This window comes from Pteropus vampyrus, unplaced genomic scaffold, assembly GCF_000151845.1.
Source record: "Pteropus vampyrus isolate Shadow unplaced genomic scaffold, Pvam_2.0 Scaffold256, whole genome shotgun sequence".
Lineage (NCBI taxonomy): Eukaryota > Metazoa > Chordata > Mammalia > Chiroptera > Pteropodidae > Pteropus > Pteropus vampyrus.
The window spans coordinates 1,092,613-1,112,791 of NW_011889037.1; the positions used below are offsets into that span (position 1 = coordinate 1,092,613).

The following is a 20,179-nucleotide window of genomic DNA, read 5'->3' on the forward strand; positions in this document are numbered from 1 at the left end:
GCCAGGTCTCCTCGAGTAGAAAACCCTCAAGCGGTGGGCCCCTCGAGTTCCCTGACATTGGCAGAGAAGGAAGTGGCTTCACCTGAAGAAGCCCCTGAGGCCCCTCCAGCCCCAGAAGCTGTGTCCTGGTCGTGGGAGGAGACTGTCCCTTCTTGCTCAGCCAAACCCTTGACCTTCCCCCACTTCCTCCAGAGGCAGTTGGCTGGTGCAGCAGGGGGGACAGGGGGTTGTCCAGGCTATATTTGGTCGGGCCGGAGAGCTAACCCCAGCCAGGGCTATTTTGGGCAGGGAGGAGGGAGCAGGGCTGTGGGCCACCCAAGTCTGGTGTTTAGGCCTGCAGAGCCCCAAGGAGGGCGCCCTTCACCACGGGGGCTGCGTATAACCTGGCCCTGGAGGGGATGTGCCCGCCCACTTCAGACGGCCCGGGGTAGGCGCCCGCGTGGGGTGGAGCTGGGGGCTGGTTTGGGGGCTGTGGGAGGGGCGAGTGAGGCTGCCGAGAAGGGGGCGGTTCCTGAGGTAGCTCCGCCCCCGGCTTGGCCCCAAGGCTGCAGGGACCGGCCGGAGGGGAGGGGAGGAGAGGGGAGGGCAGGGCAGGGCAGGGCAGGGCAGGGCAGGGCGGTTCTGTGGGCCCCGCCAGTCTTCTATGGGGTAAATCGGAGAGTGGCCTTCAGGTGCCCCGAACCCAGCCGGGTGCTGGGGCTCCTCCGAGGACCCAAGAATAATCATTTTTTAAAGCCCCCCCCACCACCAGGTGAGCCCATCCCCGGCCAGGCTCGGGAAGTACAGGTCTGCCCCGCACTGGGCATCCTGGATACGGGTGGCCACCCTTCCTGTGCGGCGGTGGCGCCCAGGGCCTCAGGCCTCCTCACCTGACCAGTGCCCCGGCCCCAGTGGCAGTGCCCACGTGGTAGGGGTCTCTGTTAGTCCCAAAATGACCCTTGTCAGGGGAGACTGCTGGAAATTCCATCTTGAGAGCTTCACTGCAAGACCATGGGGGTTCAGGGGACCGGGTCACCCTGGGGGGGGCCTGGGTTGCACTTCCCAGAGGGTCTTCAGAGGCCAGCCTCACTCTGGGCCAGGAGACAGGAAGGAGCCCCTGGGCTGGATGAGTGCCCAGCTCAGGCTGCAGGCCAGGACCCCACTGTCTCCTCCTCCTGCCCCCAGGCCCAGTCAGGTGTGAGCCCCTCCCTGGGGAGGCTGGGTAGAAGCCAGACCCCACCCCAGGAGCTGTTGGCCTCAGGGAAGTGACCAAGCTCTGTCCCCCTTCCCACCACCCCAAGCTGGCTGCCTCGCCCGCACAGGCGCAGGCGTCAGGATGCTGGCCGGGACGGGGTCGGGGGGCAGAGGTGGACTGATGTGGGTCTCCAGCCCCAGCAGCCCCTGATCTCCTGATCCAGCTGGAGAGGCCTGGGAAGACATAACTGCTTTGCTGGTGTGAGTCCTTTGTCCTGGCTCAGGTGGCATCCTTGGCCAGGGCTGGGAGGAGCCCAGGGCCCAGGCCCTCCCTCCCTCCCGTCCCCGTGGGTGATGGACTAGAGCTCTGCCTGGCCACTGGGGGGCTCTGGGGTCACTGAGAGCAGGAGTCCAGTGGGAGCTGGGTGTGCTGCAGTATGGGGAGCGTCTTATACCCGCTTCCCACGTCCATCTGTCCATCTCTCTCCCATCCCACACCGATGACACTTCCCCCAGCCCCGGGGGCCGTGCTGCCGACCCCCACCGCTGACGGGGCCATGCTGCCATCCCCCCACCTCTGACGGGGCCATGCTGCCGTCCCCACACCTCTGACGGGGCCATGCTGCCGTCCCCCCACCTCTGAAGGGGCTCTGGAACCCAGCATGGAGCACACAGAAGGCATGCAACGTGCCAGGCCAAGCCCTCTGGTGGGGAGTGTGCATCACTGCATGATAACAGGATCCGTGGAAATCAGGCCCGTCAGCTTGTGCCACACTCGCATCTGTCTGGTTTCCCCGTGGTGGTGGCTCGAAGCTCCACGACAACTCTGCAGGGCAGATGCCACTATTACGCCCCTTCCGCCAGTGACGGGACTGAGGCAGGGGGTGAAGTGGCTGCTCGCAGGCTGACCACCCCAGCCAGGGGGCTCAGCACCCCAGGCCCGGGGAGGGAGAGGCTGGGAAGGCGGGTTTATAAATGTAAGAGCTTCTTGGCGAGTTAGGTAAGTGTGAGAGCTCAGTCAGGGTCAGGAGAGCTTGGAAGGAGGGGGCTGGGACCAGAGGTTCGGGAAGCCTCGAGGACCACGGTCAGGCGTCCGGCCCCAGGTCTGGGGGCCGGGCCGCGGGGCGGAGGGGCGGGAGAAGGGGGCAGGGGCTGCCAGGCGGCCAGGGCTTGCCCCACGCCTGTCAGGACCGTGGGTGCAGGGCTGCCAGGCGGGCAGTGGGCATTCCTACTTTGGGGACCTCTCCAACTTGAATGAGATCCCCTCCGTACAGATGCTGCTCGGGCTCCGCCTGCAGCCCTGTGTGGTGCCTCGAATCTGGCAGCAGCCTGAGTGCCACAGGAGCGGCTGGACTGTGCTGTGGCACCGCCCAGGAAAGTTCCATTACACATTCGCCTTAGAATGCGGCCGGGGCGGGGCCGGGGCCGCAGGCATCGACCTGCAGCCTGGTCAGGCTGCGTAGGCAGCGAGAAGCAGGGCCCGTCAGCCGACAGCTGCTCCATCTCCCCCCGGCTAGCGTCTGACTTGCTGCGATGAACACGTATTTTATTCATAATTCGGAAACGCTGAGAAGGGTAAAAAGAAATTGAGAGGCCCCGTCCTTCTTCACGCTCCCCCTTCGGCGAGTTTTGTCGGATCCTACAGCTCAAGGTGGTCCAGAGCTCATCGGAGCCTCGCCGTCTCACCGACAGAATGAAATGACAGTCCCCACTGAGCTGAGGCCTCATGAGAATTAATGAGGCTGTGGGTGCAAGCGTCCAGCCTCGGGGCTGGCACACAGGGGACCCCAGATGGATAAATGGACAGACCAGTAGATGGAGGGCACCCCTCCCCTTCCGCCCGGCTTCCCGAGGTCTGGGCACTTCCCAGGGCCATGCCCCAGCCCCTGGCTAAGGCTCAGCCCAAGCCCTGACCCAACTCTGACCCCGACCAGTACGGGCATCTGCCTTTAGGCCACGGTCCCCTCCTTGACTCACGCTGTGCACCTCCCAGATCACAGGTCCTGTCAGCATCTCACCTAGCAGTGAGTAAATGGATGAATACCTGAGTCCGCCCCTCTCTCTGCCCCCGCCAGCCAACTCGGCTGGGCTCCGCCTCGCCTTTCTGGGCTGCTCTGGCTGGTCCTGCTGGCTCTTCGCCCTGGCTTATCCAGTCTTGACCTTGGAGCAAGCTGGAGGGAAAGACCCGTGGGACGGGAGTGAGCTGGATAAATAGGGGGTTCCCCGAGGTGCCCCGCCTCACCCTCGGGGGGCGGGGGGAGGAGAGAGAGAAGGAGAGAGAGAGAGGTTGAGAGGTTGAGAGGCGGGACCCCAGGAACCCACCCGCCCCAGCTTTCTGGCCCCCGACCCCATTCCACCTGGGAGCAGCCCCCAGCCCTAAGGAGCCCACCGGGTAGAGGGTGGACAAAAGCCACTGGGCAGCCAGAGCAGACACACGGGGGCCCTGCGCTGGCTGGGCCAACACCTGTGAGCCGATTTGCTCTGCCCCATGGTGCCCGCATCCCTCCAGCTCCCGGCAGGATGGCCGGTCACTTCCGCAGCTGGCCTCTGCTCTCAGGTGTTGCCCTCAGGGGCTCTCACCCGTCATCAGGTCATCAGGCCCCTTTCGATACCAAAGGCCTTTCTGCTGCCCCTCCCCCAACTGCGGAAATACCCACGGGTCCTGGGCAGTGTCATCATGGTGATTGATAACCACCACCCCGTCACTGCCGGCGAGTCAGGCTGCGGCTTCTGGAGGGTGACCCATCGACAGATGGGGACCTGAGGGCACTCGGAGGGTGGCGGGGGGCTGGTCGTCTAGCTCACCCCGCAGGGGTGGGATGGTGCTGGCGGTGGCTTCAGGGGTCTGCAGACCTGAGCCCCGCTAAGGGGTGGGCTCCACATTCCTCGCACCCAAGGACGCTCAGCCATCAGGCCCCAGGGGCCAGGCCGGACCCCAGCGCTACCTGGTGTGAGGGACAGAGACACGTTTTTGTTGAGAAAAAGAAGGTAATTTTGCCCTAGAGTGAAATGATTGTTCCAGAATGAGAAAGGGAAAGATCGGATGGAAGTTAATTGGATGGAGTAAGTTGCAGATGGTCCGCGGAAGTTGCAGAAGGTCTAGGAAGGGGACAACGGCACTGGCCATCCAATGGCCGTGGGCGCGATGAGAAGACGGGCCTCTGGACTGGACCAAATAAAAGCCCGTCCTGGCAGAAGCTTGACAACTTTCATTATTAACGACTGTAATGCTTTAAATCCTTGGTCTTCTGACAAAACGATGTCATTCATGAATCAGTATTGCTGGGGAAACATTAATAAGGCCTCAAAAAGCACTCACTTTGCTTGCCCCAGGAGCCTAATCTTGGGAACCCACCCGGGACACGTTAAACTCCCCAACAGACTATATCTAGCTACTCACATCTCGTGCGCACAGTTTGTCTTGGGAGTGACTCGTCTGTTTTCCATGCAGACAAGCCACTGCCCCTTCTGTAGCTCCAATCCTCCTGGAAGGGACCTACCTGGGGGACCTCCCTCGAGAAAGTCAACTATTACGGCAAAGCCAGGGCGTTTGGCCAGTGCCGCGGCATTCCCGCTGTGCTCATCACCCTCGGTCTCTGTGGCCAGCATCATCAGAGGCAGCTGGTGAAGCCCTCCCAACGCCTCGGCCAGAGGCATCGCTGATGGTCCTTCTAACTACGGGGGATAATTATGGGGAGCCCCGAAGCCAGCTTTTCACTGTTATGAGAATATTTTAAAGGTCTAACCATACCCTTAAAAATAGCCACACTTCAGTAAAGCGGTCTCCTCACCGTGTGACAGACCTTGTCACTCTGCCACCTGCAGATGCTGCTTATCGGAAAAGACCGCCAAAAAGACTCTCTCCACCCTCGAAGGAAAGGTCTGTATCAGTGCTATTAACAACCCCTGTATCCGCTGGCTCTAAGGAAGAGATGCCCGGATTCACGCTCACATCTGAAGAAAGCCCCCAGAACCGCACGGCCCTGCTCCCCAACCGGCGATCTAGAACTAGAGGTTCGGGGACTTGCAACGGCCGGCACCGGAGGCACGGCGTTCCGGGGTGACCGGCGCAGGCCTACGGACCCTCCCCACTGCTTGTTTGCACACGCCTTCTCTTTCCCGGAAGGATGGCGCCCTCGTCCGCACCTGCCAGCCCCTCCCTGGTCGCTGGGCTGGCGTCAGAGACCTCGAGCCACCTGTGAAGGCGGTGACCCCGCCTCCTCCCTGCCACCAATGTGTCACTTGTTCCTAATGCGGCCGCTCATCTCACGCGGGGTCTCCTGGATGTCACCTTTCGAGTATGGCCCCTGCACACGAGGTCCCCCACACCCGGCGACGACAGCAGCCTCCCACCAGATGTGGGGGACTTTGTGCGCAGCCACCTCCTTCGCACCCTCATCCGTGTAAGCTCTGCCCGTGGAGCACCATGAGCCCCACCCCACCCCATGAGCGGGACCTTTGAAATCGGAGGCCCCTCCTAGAACATTCGGGGAGTGTCGCTGACCCCTGGCCTCTTGAGCGGTTTAGCTGGTCACCTTCGGGTTCGGGCTCCTGGCTCAGGGCCATCGTGCAAACTAGATTTATTATTCTGCTCTTCATTTTGTTTTGGACAATTGCTTTAAAACTCTGTACTGGTTGCCTATTGAACCTCTGTGGACTCGATGCCCCCAGTAGGACGATGCTGGCCCAGCCCTTCGAGGGGACATCCAGTGCTCATGACCTGGACGAGGTAGGAACCCTGAGCGGGATCAGATCCCTCTTCCCCCTTCCCCGTTACCCAGATGTGGCCTTCGGCGCTGTCCAGTCGCCGTACGTGTTCCCTCTGATGTGGGACATGACAACCAGGAAGCGTCCTTCCTGGCATCCAGGGACAAAACCAGTAAATGCGGAAACCCTGATGCTTTTGAAGAAACATCTCGGTCAAGGTGAACATGAGCCCAGGAAATGTCTTTCGGGGCGCAGCAGGAGCTCAGCGCGGCTCGCGTGGGCTGGTGGGGCATTGGGGGTCCCTGGGCCCGGCAGCAGCGAGCGGCCCTTGCCTGCGGCCGCCCGGCAGCTCTCAAGTTCCTCCACTGGACTTTTGCTCGAAACAAACTTTATCCTCCTGGAAGGGTGGAGCGGGGGTGATGGAGACGGGGCTGTGGCGGCCCTGATGCCGAGGGGCCCTGTGGCCATCGGGGAGACTACGGGCTGTCCCAGCACGCGCCCCACTGCTCTTGGAGACAGGTGTGCGGACTGTGCACAGGGGGCGCTCACGGCGGCGTGATGTCAGCACTGTGACCAGCCCAGGGGCCGCTGGTACACAGGAGCTCGTCGGCGAGAGCCAGCCACACTGGGGTCCTTCTGAAGGGTCGGAAGAGGCGGGTTCAGCGGCTGCCTTGGGAGCCCTTCACGCCGCGTGTACCTTCTTCACAGCCAGAAGCACTGGCTTAAGATCCATGGGTCTGCTCTGCTGGGTGCCCCACAGGGGGGCAGTGAGCGGGAGCCCAGGTGGGGACGCTCCTCGCCTACCTGGGGCTCTGCAAGGGCTGCCTGAAGGATCCGGCCCCACAGGCAGGCTGGGGAGGAGGCCATTCCAGGCCGATGGGGCAACAATGGCTGAGCCCTCACGGCGACCACACGCTGGGCCCCAGCCCTGGTCACACACTGGGCCCCGGCCTTGGTCACATGCTGGGTCCCGACCCTGGTCACACATGAGCCCCGGCCCTGGAGGTCCCTGGAGGAAAGGAGACGAGGGCGGAGCCTGCAGCACGGGCGCCCAGGCAGAGCCAGCCCGGGCCCTGCAGCCACGTGGCCCCACCCGCAGCAAGCAGCTGCGGCTTTGCAGAAGGTTCCGCCTGGGTCTCCCCAGCGGGGCTCAGGCAGAAGCTCTAGGAGGAGCGAGTGCTGTGGTGCCAGGGCATCTGCTCCGCAAGGGGAGTCCAGGCTGGGTCCCCGGGCCTGGGGACAGGAGGGCGTTGGGCTGGGCCACAGCAAAGGGATGGGCTAGGAGGAACCTGGGTGTGTGTGGTGTGTGTCTAATCCAGTTAGCTCACCTCCATCAGTGCCCGACCACAGCGAGGCGGCGAGGCCAAGTGTGAAATCCGACGGCGGCCGCTGCCTTGGCTCAGCCCACCCCAGGCGACCCGCCAGCCAGCCAGCCGCCGGGAGCCCCCGGTCCCACATCCACGGCACAGTCCCCAGGGCCGGTACCTCCAGAGCCGTGGCGAGGAGCATAAGGTCCCCAGGAGAGTGTCAGACATGTGCAGGGTCTGAGGGAAACCCAGGTGGCCCATCCGCCCAGGCCCCGCCCGGTGCCCATGAGACACAGGCCTTCCCATCCTGGCACAGACTGGACCCCAAGCGAGCCGATCCCTGATCTCCCGGGAAAGCAGGGGTGGGGGGGTCCCAGACAGGAGCAGGGCATCTCGCAGGAGGGGGCGCTGGGAGAGGAGCGGGTTTGGGGCTGGGTGGGGTGCACGGAGTGCCCAGTGGGTCTGGGCGCGGCCCAGCAGGACCCTGGCCTTGACCCGCTCTGAGAGGCCCCAAGGCACTGTCTCAGCCCCACCCCAGGGTTTGCTCTGGCAGCTGTGGGACTTGGAGGGGGTGACAGGGTCAAAGGCGGGCACACCCCGTGGAGGCTGAAGCGCAGGCACCCTGCCCTGGGGGTATATGTGGCTGGAGCCATGCTTGAATCACCCAAGTCAAGTACCCCTCTTTCCCAGCTCGGCCTTAGCCAGGGAACCTCCCATCAACTTCTAGGCCTGCAGTGGGGCGAGGGGAGCCCTGCCTCAGGGGCGGCCCCATTGGCCCCACTAGAGATCAAGGTGGACTTTGGGGTTGGCGTCCGCAGGGTGAACTTGTCCCGTGCCCACCTCCCTCCTTTAATCAAGATCTCCCTGTTGACCCAGCACTTTGTCTCCTCAAGCCTCCGAGTGGACTGTGGCTGGTTGTCCCCAGTCCACTCGGAGGCATCCCTACCAACCACGCTCCACCTGCCACTACCTCGAGGCTGCAGGGCGTGGGGCTCCACACCCTAGGAGACCTTGAACCCAGAGCCACTGGACCAGATGGAAGGAGGGACCCAAGGCAGGAAGGTACTGATGCAGGTGGGAGGCGGGGGCCGGAGAGCCCCCATCCCCTGCCACGTCTCCCAGGTGGAGGGGAGGCCGGAGGCGAAGTGCCCCAGTGGCAGTTCCAGAGGGAACGATGAGCCCAAACCCTGAGGGAGGTCACGGGGACAGGGAGGGGCTCTAACCTGCAGGAGCGGAGGAATGAGGAAGGGGGCAGGGGTGGAGAAAAACCCATAGGGAAGTGGGGCGTCCAGGTGGAAGCAGGAGGGGCCCGGGGGGCGGGTCTCGGCACCCCCACCGCCCACTAGAAAACCGATCCCTCTAATCTGCTGGGCTGACTGGTTGGGCGGCTGCGCTGTGTACCCGTGGTCCCTGGCAGACCAGAGGCAAGCGCGGAGTGGCCTTGTGGGGACTGGACCATGCTGGGCACACGGCTGGTGCTGCTGGCGCTGGTGCTGGCTTCCTGCAGCAAGCTTGGTGAGGGGCAAGGCATGGGAGGGAAGGGGACGGCGCCCGGCGTGGGACGGCCAGAGCAGGGGGCAGGCGGCTGGGGAGGCGGCGGTGCTGTGGGGCAAACGGGGAGACAGGATGGAGGCTGCCACCAGGCAGACAGGGCGCCTTGGCCTGAGCCAGGGCAAGGAGGGGTGTGGCATGAGGGGGCCGACCCAGCCTGGTGTCTCTGGCGAAGGCCCTGGGGGGGGTGGGGGCTGCCCCTCCCTGGGGGCCACACGCACCAGGAAGGGCTTTCAGCCCAGGGCAAGAACCCCGCTCCCGTTTGGGGCCACGGTGCAGGACAGAGTGGGGGGCAGGTCTCAGGGGGCGCCTTGGGTAGACCGGGGAGGCGCTGGGGTTGGGGCGGCAGGGGATGGACAAGAGCTCGGCAGGCGCAGACACGTGGAGGGGCGAGGGCCTGAGGAACGATTGGCGGAGACGTCCCGGCCCCCGGGCCCCCCACCCGACCAGGGGAGGCGCCGGGTCGAGATGGCTCTGTCCCTTTCCCAGAGAGAGAAACCGAGGTCAGCCCAAGACACAGTGACACCCCGGGGGGCTGGAGGAGCCTGTGGCCTCACTGTGTGCATGAGCTGCTTGGGCCAGTTGGAGCCGGCAGGGCCCACTTGGGCCCCCGTGCAGGGGTGGCGCCCTGTGGCCGAGAAGAGGGACAGCCAGGGCCACCCCTGCCAGCCTGCGCCCTGACCTGCCTGGGTCCCACTGGACGGGGCGACCTTGCCCGGCCTGCGAGCACACTGGGCCCAGCCCGGCCGGCACGCCACATCACTCCTCGTCTGATCTAGAGACCCCCGTGTGGTCCTGCATTTTGTTGATGAGGACATCGAGGGCGTGACCTGCCACGCCAAGGCTCCCTGCCCCTGCAGACACCAGTGCCCCCCAAAAGTTCCCAAGCTGCCTGTCCCTGCTTTGAGAGTCCATCTCCCCAGGGGCACCTCTGCCTCGGGACCTCCAGTGTGAGCCAGTGGGCAATGGCCGGGCCCGGGGTGGCATCGGCCCCTCACACCTAGGCCTCTGAGAGGGCTTGGGAGGGGCAGCGCCTGCCTGACTCAGCCCTCGTCACTTCTCGCCCAGCGGTGGCCCTGCAATGCTTCACCTGTCTTGAGCCCACCGGGGTGTCCAACTGTGTCACCGTCACCACCTGCAGTGTCAATGAGACCATGTGCAAGACCACGCTCTACTCCCTGGAGACAGGTCGGTGGGTGCCGGGCGGGCGGGGCTGTGGTCCCGGGGGCGAGCTGCTGCAGCCCAGTCCCCACTGGTCAGTCGGGACCCCAGTGAGGAATCCCCGTGCGGGGCGCTGTGTGGCCTGGCGTGTCGTGGGCACTCAGCCGTACTGGCGGAAGGAGCGGGGGGCTGGGTGTCGGGGGACCGAGAGCGCGGGCGACCCCCCAGCCTCAGGCCGGCGCTCCGTCCTTGCAGTGTACCCTTTCCTGGGGGACTCCACGGTGACCAAGTCCTGCGCCAGAAAGTGCGAGCCCTCGGACGTGGACGGCATCGGCCTGACGCGGCCAGTGTCCTGCTGCAACGCCGACCTCTGCAACGTGGACGGGGCGCCCGCCCTGGGCGGCCCCCGCAGCCTGGCCCTCGCCCTCCCGCTCGCATCCCTCCTGAGCCTCCTATGCTAGAGCCCCCCGGTGCACCCCCTGTGCACCCCGCACCCCGAATGCCCTCGAAGAAGCTCGCCCACCTTCACCAGGCGTCCGGTCTTCTTTCTGGGCTCAGGCTTGCCCCTTGGGCGGGGAGGGCCTCCACCTGCATCTCCGCCGCCGTCACCCTAAGCTGGCGTCCCCCTCGGCCCCTTTCTCAGCCCCTCTGTGCCCCCGTTCGCCTCAGCCCAGCCCCCCGGGGCTCCGCGGCTCTCTCTCCTCACCGCCATCCCCCCATCTAGCCCCCTGTGACATGAAGACAGTCACTAGGCCTCGGACACCCACACAGACCAGATGGGGCTCTGCCCACCGGGCCCTCGGGGGCCATGAAGGCCTGACCGTGCGCCCCGCTGGGGCTGGGCCAGGGGCCCTTCCGGAGGAGGGGGCACTAGGGCAGGTGTGGATGACGGGGACACTGGCTGGGTGGCAGGGAACGCGCCGGGTCAGGCGAAAGGTAGGTCCAGGCTGGCCAAGAGTGGGCCGGGCCGGGATGGCTCTGCGAAGCACCCCACTGGCCGCACGCTCAGCCCCTGGGCAAGGCCTTACACTGTGCTCTGGCCTGTGGTGACATGGTCACCCTGCGTCGTGTGGCAGAGGGTGCTGAGAGGAGCTGGCAGGGAGTCCCCAAGTGCCCACCATCCGCCTCTCCAGGCTCACCTTGGACAGTTCCCCCGGGCCCCGCTCCCCGAGTGCTCAGGGAGACTCAGCTCCAGTGCAGGGGGGACTGTTACTCCACCTTGGACTTGGGTCAGCACCGAATCCTCCAGACCGTGTCCTGTCGCCTGCCCTCATCCCCAGAGGGCTGCCTGGGCCTGTCTGGGTGGAGACTTGGCACGCATGCGTGTGTGCACACAGCCCTACGTGGGATTACAAACACTCGGCTCAGGTCCGGGCCCTGCGGCCCAGGGCTGCCTGGGTGGGGAGGAGGAGGTAGAAGGAGGCAGGAGGTCACCTGGCAGGGCCCTCGTTCACTCTGGGACCTGCCTGTCCATGCTCTGGGCCCCTGTGCGAGATGACCTCCGGGGCCTGGGAGGGCCACCCCGCAGCCAGCATCGCCAGCCAAGCTGAGACGGGGCTGCGTACGCGCCCTTCCCCGGAGCGCCGCAGGCCCCCCTGACCCAGAACCCTGAATCCAGACGGCCCCTGCCCCTCCGTCATTGCCCCCTTCACAGACTTCCCGCTCCTGGATGGATGTGAAGCAGGTCTGTCCCGGGGCGCGGGGCCCGTGGTGACGCACCACCGAGTGACAGCAACCCCACACCTGAGGAGGGGCGGGGACCAGTTTTCTAGGAGGCCCCGTCCCGGGCCCCGGGAGCTCCATACATCTGCTTCCTGCTGAGCCAGCTCCCACGGGGGGCAGGACCGCCACGGCCCAGTGGCCTCCACCGCTGGCCCGAGTGCACCGTGTGTTTAGCACAGATCGACCGCACAGCACAGCCCCCGACCACCTGGTCAGGGCAGGCCACGGGCAGGCCATGGGTGGGCCACGGGGAGTTCAGGCTCTGTCTTGGATGCCCCGGTCTGGAGCCATGACTCTGAGCTTTGACTTAGGCAAGGGGTGGACGCTGTCCTCAGTCACCCATCACAGTTCTCACCTGGTGGGGTCACTTGGCCTTCTAGCCTCAAAAGACACACACACTCCGACAGACCTTGAAAGCCGTGTGCACCCTCCTCGGTGCCTGCCCTGCCTGCCATCTGCTCCCCACACCGGACAGCCCCCCGCTTGTGGCACGTGGCGTTGCCTGTCCTTGCACTGAGGGCAGCCTGCTTCTGGGCACGGCCAGCTGCACGGCCACCACGCCACACCTGCCTCCACAGTGACCTCCACTTGCTGGGTCTCACAGCTGCCCCGGCTGGACGGTCCTCTGCCTGGTTTACAGACGAGAGAGGGTTCAACATGGCCCGTGTGCAGTCGCACGGGAGGCCGGGCAGGACCGGGGCTGGCTCGGTCACCCAGGCTTCTGACCTCACGCACCCGAGCTCCTCCGCCAGCCCTGGGCATGTCTGGGGGCCGAGCCCCGGGCGGCGCTTTGCCCGTGGTTGTGTCCATAGAGCCACAGACGGTCCAGGCGGCTTGCGGAACCCACGGCCTCTCCCTGGGCAGACAATGTCCTCCTGTTCCCTTGCAACTCTCCCGCGGTCCGCCAGGCTGGGCCTCAGCCCACGGGGCCACACGGCATCTGCCCTCAGGCTGCCAGGGCGCCCCCGTCCTGGCTGCAGACCACTGACCTGCCATGGCACCTTGCCAGCCCCTGTCCACCGCCACATGCCTGTCGCAAGCCCAACTGCTTCCAGCCGCCCACTCTTTCCCAGGCCTGCAGAGCCAGGCACCCCTGGGCACGTGGTCAGAGCTTGGGCCCCTGACATTCACCCACTTTAGGATCTGGGGGGGTCCCGCCTCCCTGCCCTCTTCAGGGGGCCTGCAATACAGCCCTTATACTTGTCCTGGCTCCTCCAACCCCCACCAGGAGCCTGGGGTATGACCCCCCAAGCCTCCCGGAGGATCAACGGATTTGACCCTGGGAACAAACTGGACAGGATGGCGAGGCTCAAGGACTGGGGGAGAGGGCCAGGAGCTGGCAGGGGGTTGAGGAAACACCTTTCTGGCCTTGGTCCCATTTTCTGTGGCATGGGGACAAGTACTACCCTGCTGGCCTGGTCCCTAAGTCATGGGAGCCCAACAAGCCTGGACTGACCCCCATGCAAGAACACGCCCCAGAGTGTCTGCTGCTTCCCTGGGGGGCCAGGGCTCCGGACAGAGGACGTCCCGGACACACTCGCGTTTAAGACGCTTTAATCTTAAATAAAACAAAACGCATTGCAGCTTTCCCTCGGTGGCCCTAAGGCAGACGACAGCGTTGGGGCGGAGTTGGGTGTTGCTGAGCTCCTGGCTCCAGCTGGAGATGGGACAGGAGCTCCAGGCCATTCTGGCCTGCTCCAGGGGCCAGCGGGGGCAGGGGGCGGGGCACAGGCAGGCAGCCACATGTACGGGTAGCAGCGGTCGCACACCCAGGGCCCTGACCCCACTTACCCTAGCCAGCCAGGGAGCTGAGGACACCAGGCAGGGCTGGGGTTCTCTTGCTCTATGCTCTCAGGGGCTCAGGGCCAGGGCCAGTCTCTCTGCAGGCCCCCGCTTTCCCCGGTTGGAAGGTGAGGGGTTAGGCCTGAGCAGGCAACATCAGGGAACCCTGAGAGCAGCTGCCAGGACAAGCCACTGGAGCAAGGCCAAGAAGACCCCTCCCCAGACCCCTGGCCCATCTAGGGAGGCACCCCCAGGAGTAGGAAGGGGAAAATTGGCAGCAGGACAGGATGATGGGCAAGGACAGCCCAGCGGGGGGCAGACTGGGGGGGGGCTGCTAGAGGCCCAGGGAGGGTGGGCCCACCTGAGGCCACACAGCACAGCCCCAAGGGCACCGGTGGGTGCAGACAGGTGACGGCGAGGGCAGGCAGCACCCAGGCACAGTCCCGCCCCCTGCCGTCCCCTCCTTGGCAGCAGGTCCTGACTAGGTTGCCCCCACCCACGGGAGGCTCACCACCTCCTTAGCAGGCCCCGTGCCATCTGACCTGCACTGGCCCCGGTGGCCAGACCTCCCTCCGAAGAGCTCTCTGGTCAGTCAGCCTGGCGTGACTTGCTGACTCTGCCCTGGGCCTGCTCCTCCCCCACCTGCAGCCAGAGGCACCTGCCCCGAGATGCTGGTGGCTCCTCACTGTGCCCTCAGGACTGCTCTGGCTTCACCCCTGTCACCCCCACGAGCTCCGCCTGCTGGCTCTGGCGCTCAGGGTGGCTCTCGCTGGTCCCTGCGCTCCAAGCGCCCTCTGGACTTGGACCCGCAGAAGCCTGGGCCCCTCACTGTCGTCTCCACCCCGAGAAATAGGTTGGGGTAGCTAGGTCATCCCATCCCATGCTCAGCACAGGGAAGGTCACGGAGGGGCGTCAGTAATGGGGGAAGGGAAAGGAGGCCGAGCAGGTGAAGGGGGCTGTGTCGGTCACGAGGCCACCGCAGCTCCAGAGACCAGCCCTGATCTGGCGGGTGGGGACAGCAGGCAGCAGTTCCCAGGCCAAGGCTGGCGGGCGGGGCGTGGCGGTCACTGGTCCTTGGCTGCGTCGCCGAGCCCACTCTCGGCCCGGAGCAGCTGGCTGCTGGCCTCGTTGTAGGCGACCCAGTGCTGCAGGTCTGCTGGCAGTTCAGGGGGCTCCACCTGCAGGGGAGAGGAGGGTGACCCCCATGCCGCGGGGACAGGCAGGGAGATGGGGAGGAGCTGCTGCACCTCTGGGCTTCTGCCGATGCCGCTCCTTCCTCCCTCCACCGAAGGCGACTCCCCAGTCCCTGGTGCCCTCCCCTCCCCCTCCCACGTGCTCCCTTCCCCCTCCTGGGCCCTCAGTGTTTACAAGCTCTATCTTAGCTCCTTTATCGGGCCTGTCTCCCCCACAGAGCCGTGGCTGAGCCCTCCGTGTGTCCCCAAAACTCAGGTACAAACCTCCAAGGCCAGCCGGCTGGAGGGGGTGACAGAAGGGAGCCGCAGGGAGGGAGAGAAGCCGGAGGCCCCTGGAGTCAGGCTGGAGCGGGGAAAGGGGAGGAGGGGCGGCGGCCGGGACCGCGCCAGACAGGGCCTGGCCAGGAGCCCCGCTTTCTGGACACCCCCAGGTCAGCTCTGGGCCTGACCACAGTGTTCGCATCCCTGCCCGCTCAGCCACGCTGTCCGCCTGCGCACATGCTTGGCCACCATTTTGTGATGGGGTGCCAGGCCCAAGGGGTCAGAGGCCTTGCAGACGGGCTTTGGGAGTTCCTGGAGGTGAGGGGAGCCCCAGGTACGTGCCCACCCACCTCGGGACATCAAGGGGGCCAGGCAGGGGCACTCAGAGCTGGAGTCCCGGGCTTCTCTGCAGACAGGGCCAGTCTGGGGCGGGGGGAGAGCCAGACCTTTTGGGGGTGTTGCTGCTCAACAGAGACAGAAGACCAGGAGCTGTGCCTGTGGCCCGCGGTGCAGCCTCAACCTGCTTCCATCGCCTCTCTGAGCCTCCGTCTCCCCACCTGACATGGGGAAAGGCTGGCTTCTCACAAATGAGGGGAGGCTGTGGCCCTCCTCTGCTCAGGAAGTGCCCGTCTGTGGCCAGAGAGGGCAGGACGCTGCCTGAGACCCCCCGGGAGTGGAGACAGGCCCGGCTTGGGCATGGAAGCTCCAGGCAAGTTTTCAGGAACCCGCCTGCAGCAGGAGCCTGCCCTCGCTGTCCCCAGGGCCCGGTTGCCATGCTGCAGTAGCCGGCTGGGCCGCGCTGGGAGCAGCAGGCCCTCGGGAGGCAGCGCTGTGGCCACTTCTCTTCACCGGGAAAAAGCAAACCCAGGCGACGGTGACCCAGCCCCTCCACGCTTAAGCGGTGTGAGGGGGGATCTCAGGCTGAGAACTCCCAGCCACCTCCTTTCACCGTCACCCCCCATCCGTGCACAATACGTTCAGAACCAAGGACCAGAGAGGGTGGCTTAACAGAGCCACACACAGGACTCGGACTCCTGGGAGAGGCCTTGTCTGGGCTTCCATGTTCTGGAAAACACCAGCGGGGCATGGAGCCCTGAGGGGCCAGGTTAAAAAGTGGCAGGAGGGGAGCGCGCAGACCCCAGGTACGGCGAGTTGATCTGGGACCCCAGGAGCTTCCAGGAACAGCATCAGTGAAGGGGGCCCTGGACCCAAAGGAAAGGGCTGGAGCGGTGGGCCTTCCCCAGGGGAGAGGACAAGGACCAGGAGTCCTCAGGGCCCCGCGGGGGGGGCAGGGGGGAGACTTGAACCCGGGGCGGGGGGCGCTCACCCTGCGCTTGCACAGGTGCTGCACGACGCGCTCCGGCGAGGCGCCCAGCACGTGCTGGCGCGTGCGCAGCAGCGCGCAGACGAAGCCGTCGCGCAGGCTGACGAAGCGCGCCTCCAGGTAGAAGGCGCGGTCGTCCCAACCCAGCAGGCGGGTGCGCACCTCGAAGGGCTCCAGCAGGCGCAGAGAGCGGCGATAGCGCGCGCACGAGGCGGCCAGCACGGAGCTTGCCCCGAGTGCGCGCAGCGCCCCGAGCACGCCGCAGCGAGCCAGGTGCGCGACGTGCGCCACGTCCGCCTCGCGCAGGTAGCGGGCGTTGTTCATGTGCAGCAGCAGGTCCAAGTCCGAGGGCAGCACGCGGTCCGCATAGCGCTGCTCCGCTAGCAGGTAGCGGACGCGCGGCTGCAGCAGGCGCGCGCGCAGCACGGCGCACGGCACACGCACCAGGTACCATCCGTCCAGCAGCGCGAAGTAGGCGAGCGCGATGGCCAGCAAAGCCACGAGCAGCATAGTTGCGGAGCCGGCGACGCTGGTGCCAGCCGGTGCGCGCTGCGCTGCTGCCGGCGCCGGGCCAGCCAGCCCCGGAACAGGCGAGCGCGGCGCGGCCGGAGCGAACCACCTCACGAAGCCAGCAGAGGGGTGAACGCGCCTGAAGTCGCAGGTGCTGTAGGCCAGAGCTCCGCCCTCCGCCCCAGGCTCCCCGTCTCCCTTCAGTGGTCCGTCCCTCCCCACCGCCCCGGTGGCTTTCCCCGGGCGGGCGGGGCTCAGGGCCGCGCGCGGAGCGCCACAGCGGCATCTGGTGGGCGCGCTCCTCATTGCAGGCGCAGGAGCGCCCGGAGCGGCCCGCAAGGTCTCCGCCCTGACCGGAAGCGGGAGCCCCTCGCGTCTCCCCTGGCCCTTGAAGACTTGGACCGGCCGCGGAGATTCGGTCCTCGATCTGAGCAGGGTCAAAGGCTCCAGCACTTGCCCGGCGCAGGCTGCGGGACTTCGCAAGAGAAACAGACACACAGCCAGGCCCCAGGGGCGTTGCTCGGAAGCCCACCCTCTACCCCAGAACCTCCAGGGACTCCCCACTTCCACAGTGCGACAGCCCTAATACATATGTGGTGGCTTTAGGGCACATCACAGTCTGACCCCAAAACACCTTTTTGGTCCTAGCCTGTACTCCATCCCACCCACATCGGCCTCCACCCCCCAAATATCCCGATCGCCTCAAGCTCATTCCCAAGCTTTCCCATCCTCTGCCCCTTTAGAAACGGGAGCAAATAACGTCTGGGGTGGAGGAGGGGAGGCGGTGAATGTAAATGACTCAGCAATATATTCAGAGGTGTCTTGCACTTGGGACTCGGCCCGGTGGACTGTCCCACCGGCTCCGGTGTCCCGTCCCCCTTCTCTGCGAGGCCGGGGAGGGAGAGCCCAGAGAAGGCCAGGCCAGCTCTTCCAGCTGGCGCCCCGGGCACTCGAATGACAGCACTTGCCAGTGACCCAGGAGGCCGTAGGTCTGTACTGGAGTCTGGGAGCGGGGCAAGGGATAAGAGGCTTGCAGGCACTTGCTGCGCTGTCTGGGTATCCCCAGAACGTATCCAGGGGTAGCTGGCCTTTAGTCCATTCCCCACGGGGCCTGAGCTCAGGCCGCAGGGGTCTGGCCCCCCTCAAAAGAGGGGCTTTCTGGGGCATCTCCGCTCCACGGTCCGGGCTGGGGCTGGGCAGCTGCTAGGCTGTGCTCAAAGGGACTTCTCAGGCATGGAAGGCGGTGTGCCGTGTCCTCCCAGAGACCCCCCACTGCCATGTGCATGGGGTGCTGGTCCCAGTGCACAGTCACTCCAGGAGAAGTCCCAGGGGGTGTGACGGGGCATCCTAGCGGGGGAGGCGGCCCTTCAGTCAGGGGTTGGGGGAGGCCAGCCGGTTGCTGGGGACCCTTTTGACCCTTTCGTATAGTTTGAATTGTTTCCTGGAGGCGTGGAGAACTTACACTAACAAAATCGCAAACGGAGGGGCTGTCCTCGAGCTGCAGGGACACGCACGCTTTCCCACCGGAAGCTCCTCCACCCCACGAGTCTCTGGGCCAGCTCTCGTAGTGGAGAAGGCACACAGGTGAGCACCTGAGGCTCAGGGAGGTTTGCGAGGCCACACGGCAAGAGCTGGGAGTCCCTGGGGACACTGCCCTGCCCTCTGCACCCTTACAGGTGTCAGACATTTGTCCCTGCCCAGAATGGAATTCCACCCCATGTGGTCAAGGGCATGTCCACAGCCACTGAGGTGGGTCCAGGTGACAACCCAATATAGCCCTGGACCCCAACCCTTACCTGGACCTGAGGGCATGCAAAGACAGAGGTTCTCTGCAACTAGCCAATGGGCCTTTATTAAGGGCCTACTGTGTGCTGGGGTTGCTGTGCATGATGGGAAGCCGGCCCTGCCTCTAGGCCACACCTCTTGGGGCTCCTGGGACCTCTTACTTGTGCCCCCAATTCTGCTCTGTACATTTCATCTCAGCCTTTGCAGAGCCCCTCCTGAGTGCCTGCATCTTGCTGGGTGCAAGAGACACCACAGGCAGGGCCTGGCTCAGCTTGTAGAGGGGGCAGGCAGGGAAGGCTTCCTGGAGGAAGAGGTGCCTGGGTGAGGGTGCAGGGGTGGGTCGGAATATGGGGCAGCAGAAGCCCAGGGGCTGGACAGGTCATGTGCAGGCCGTTCCGCATCACTGTAGCCCAGCCCGCTGGGCAGTGGGGACAGGCAGGAGTGGAAAGGACAGAGGGCCTCGGCCGAGCTGGGTGTGTGTAAGGAGTGCCCAGCACAGGACACAGCGGGGTCCCCTTGGAGCCTACAGCTGGCTGGGACCCCAGAGCATCAGGCTGCAGGCAGCGGCGAGCAGCAACAGGGGGCCGAGAGCCGGCCGCAGGGCACGGGCCCCGCTGGCGTTGCACAGGTCACTGGAGCAGCATGTGGTGTTGCTCACGACCATGTAGTAGTTCTGCGAGTTGTCCTCACAGCTTGCGCTACAGCCCTTGCTGAGGAAGAGGAGGCCAGCCACACCTGGGGGCATGGAGACAGGTGGGCTAGGGCTGGTCCTGGACACTCACCTGCCTGGCCTTGCCCCAGCTCCCATCCCCTCCCTCCGCTCCCGGCCCCGCTCCTACTAAATCTGGGTCACCCTGGGTCAGTCTCAAGCCCAGACCTGCTGGGCTCGAGAAATGTGTCAGGAACGAGTGAATGCGGGAATGGATGGGTGGGTGATGGATGAATGGACGGCGGATGGGTGCATGAACGCGGAAATGAGTGAGTAACGGACTGATGAGCTATGGGCGGCTGGACGGATGGGTGAGTAACAGATGGGGAGATAAACGGATAAATGCATGGACGATGAATGGGTGGACGGTGGATGGGGGAATGGCTGGATGAAGAGCGATGGATGCGGGGGACGGCGGGACGGGAAGCTGAGCACCGACACTTGTGTGTGGATAGAGGAAACACTGGGCAGAGGGACAGCTGGGCAGAGGGACAGGCGGGCAGAGGGACAGGCGGGCAGAGGGCGCGCAGTTCAGTCCCATGGTGGAGGTTCTCCCAGTCCTTGCGGACAGTGGCAGGGTGCCGGACAGTGGCAGGGTGCCGGGAGTATAGGGGCGTGGCATGGGGGCGGGTGGGGCCACGCCCAGCCTGGGGGCCTCTGGGCGGGGCTGCGGGCAGGGCTGGGGTAGCGGGGCCACTCACTGATGCGCTGGGTCCAGCAGTGGGTCTCGGAGTCGCTGCAGTTCTGCACATGCTGACAGTCCTTGTCGCTGGTCTCGGCCACGCAGAAGTAGCACTGCAGGGCGGTGCCTGCGGGTGGGGAGGGGCTCAGAGGCTGGCCCGGCCCACCCTCCTAGGGGCTGGTGGGAGGAGCCTCCTTTTCTCATCTGCCCCGGTGGAGGGGACCACCGGGAGCGCCCTCTGGCTCCTTCCAGGCTGCTGGAAATCGAAGGAGCACAAGAGCCCAGCCCACCCCTCACTCAGACGCTGACACA

At 65.3% G+C, this 20,179-nt stretch overlaps 3 protein-coding genes across 3 annotated transcripts in view; 1 reads left to right on the plus strand and 2 right to left on the minus strand.

Moving 5' to 3' along the window:
• The first annotated feature begins 8,644 nt into the window (after window positions 1-8,644).
• Window positions 8,645-10,360, plus strand: LOC105302029 (ly6/PLAUR domain-containing protein 2-like). Its single transcript, XM_011374961.1, has 3 exons — window positions 8,645-8,702; window positions 9,807-9,926; window positions 10,155-10,360. The coding sequence occupies exons 1-3, from the start codon at window positions 8,645-8,647 to the stop codon at window positions 10,358-10,360; spliced, it is 384 nt and encodes a 127-aa protein (XP_011373263.1).
• A 2,798-nt stretch (window positions 10,361-13,158) lies between these two features.
• THEM6 (thioesterase superfamily member 6) lies at window positions 13,159-16,752 on the minus strand. Its single transcript, XM_011374930.2, has 2 exons — window positions 16,185-16,752; window positions 13,159-14,581 (listed from the first exon to the last, which is right to left on the minus strand). The coding sequence occupies exons 1-2, from the start codon at window positions 16,689-16,691 to the stop codon at window positions 14,468-14,470; spliced, it is 621 nt and encodes a 206-aa protein (XP_011373232.1). The 5' UTR covers window positions 16,692-16,752; the 3' UTR covers window positions 13,159-14,467.
• A 1,829-nt stretch (window positions 16,753-18,581) lies between these two features.
• PSCA (prostate stem cell antigen) overlaps window positions 18,582-20,179 on the minus strand; it is a 2,368-nt gene continuing 770 nt past the window's right edge. Inside the window, exons 3-4 of the mRNA XM_023520290.1 lie at window positions 19,887-20,037; window positions 18,582-19,211 (exon numbers count right to left, since the gene is read on the minus strand). Of these exons, the coding sequence (XP_023376058.1) occupies window positions 19,000-19,211; window positions 19,887-20,037 (363 nt within the window). The 3' untranslated portion in view covers window positions 18,582-18,999. The remainder of the gene's footprint in view (window positions 19,212-19,886; window positions 20,038-20,179) is intronic.

Bases quoted from the DNA above. Each gene is read 5' to 3' on its own strand.
- LOC105302029 (XM_011374961.1), top strand. From the start codon at position 8,645: ATGCTGGGCACACGGCTGGTGCTGCTGGCGCTGGTGCTGGCTTCCTGC. The intron at 8,703-9,806 runs GTGAGGGGCAAG...CTTCTCGCCCAG, and splicing joins GGCTTCCTGCAGCAAGCTTG to CGGTGGCCCTGCAATGCTTC. The intron at 9,927-10,154 runs GTCGGTGGGTGC...CCGTCCTTGCAG, and splicing joins GCTCTACTCCCTGGAGACAG to TGTACCCTTTCCTGGGGGAC.
- THEM6 (XM_011374930.2), bottom strand. From the start codon at position 16,691: ATGCTGCTCGTGGCTTTGCTGGCCATCGCGCTCGCCTACTTCGCGCTG. The intron at 14,582-16,184 runs GTGAGCGCCCCC...TCTCCCCTGCAG, and splicing joins AGCACCTGTGCAAGCGCAGG to GTGGAGCCCCCTGAACTGCC.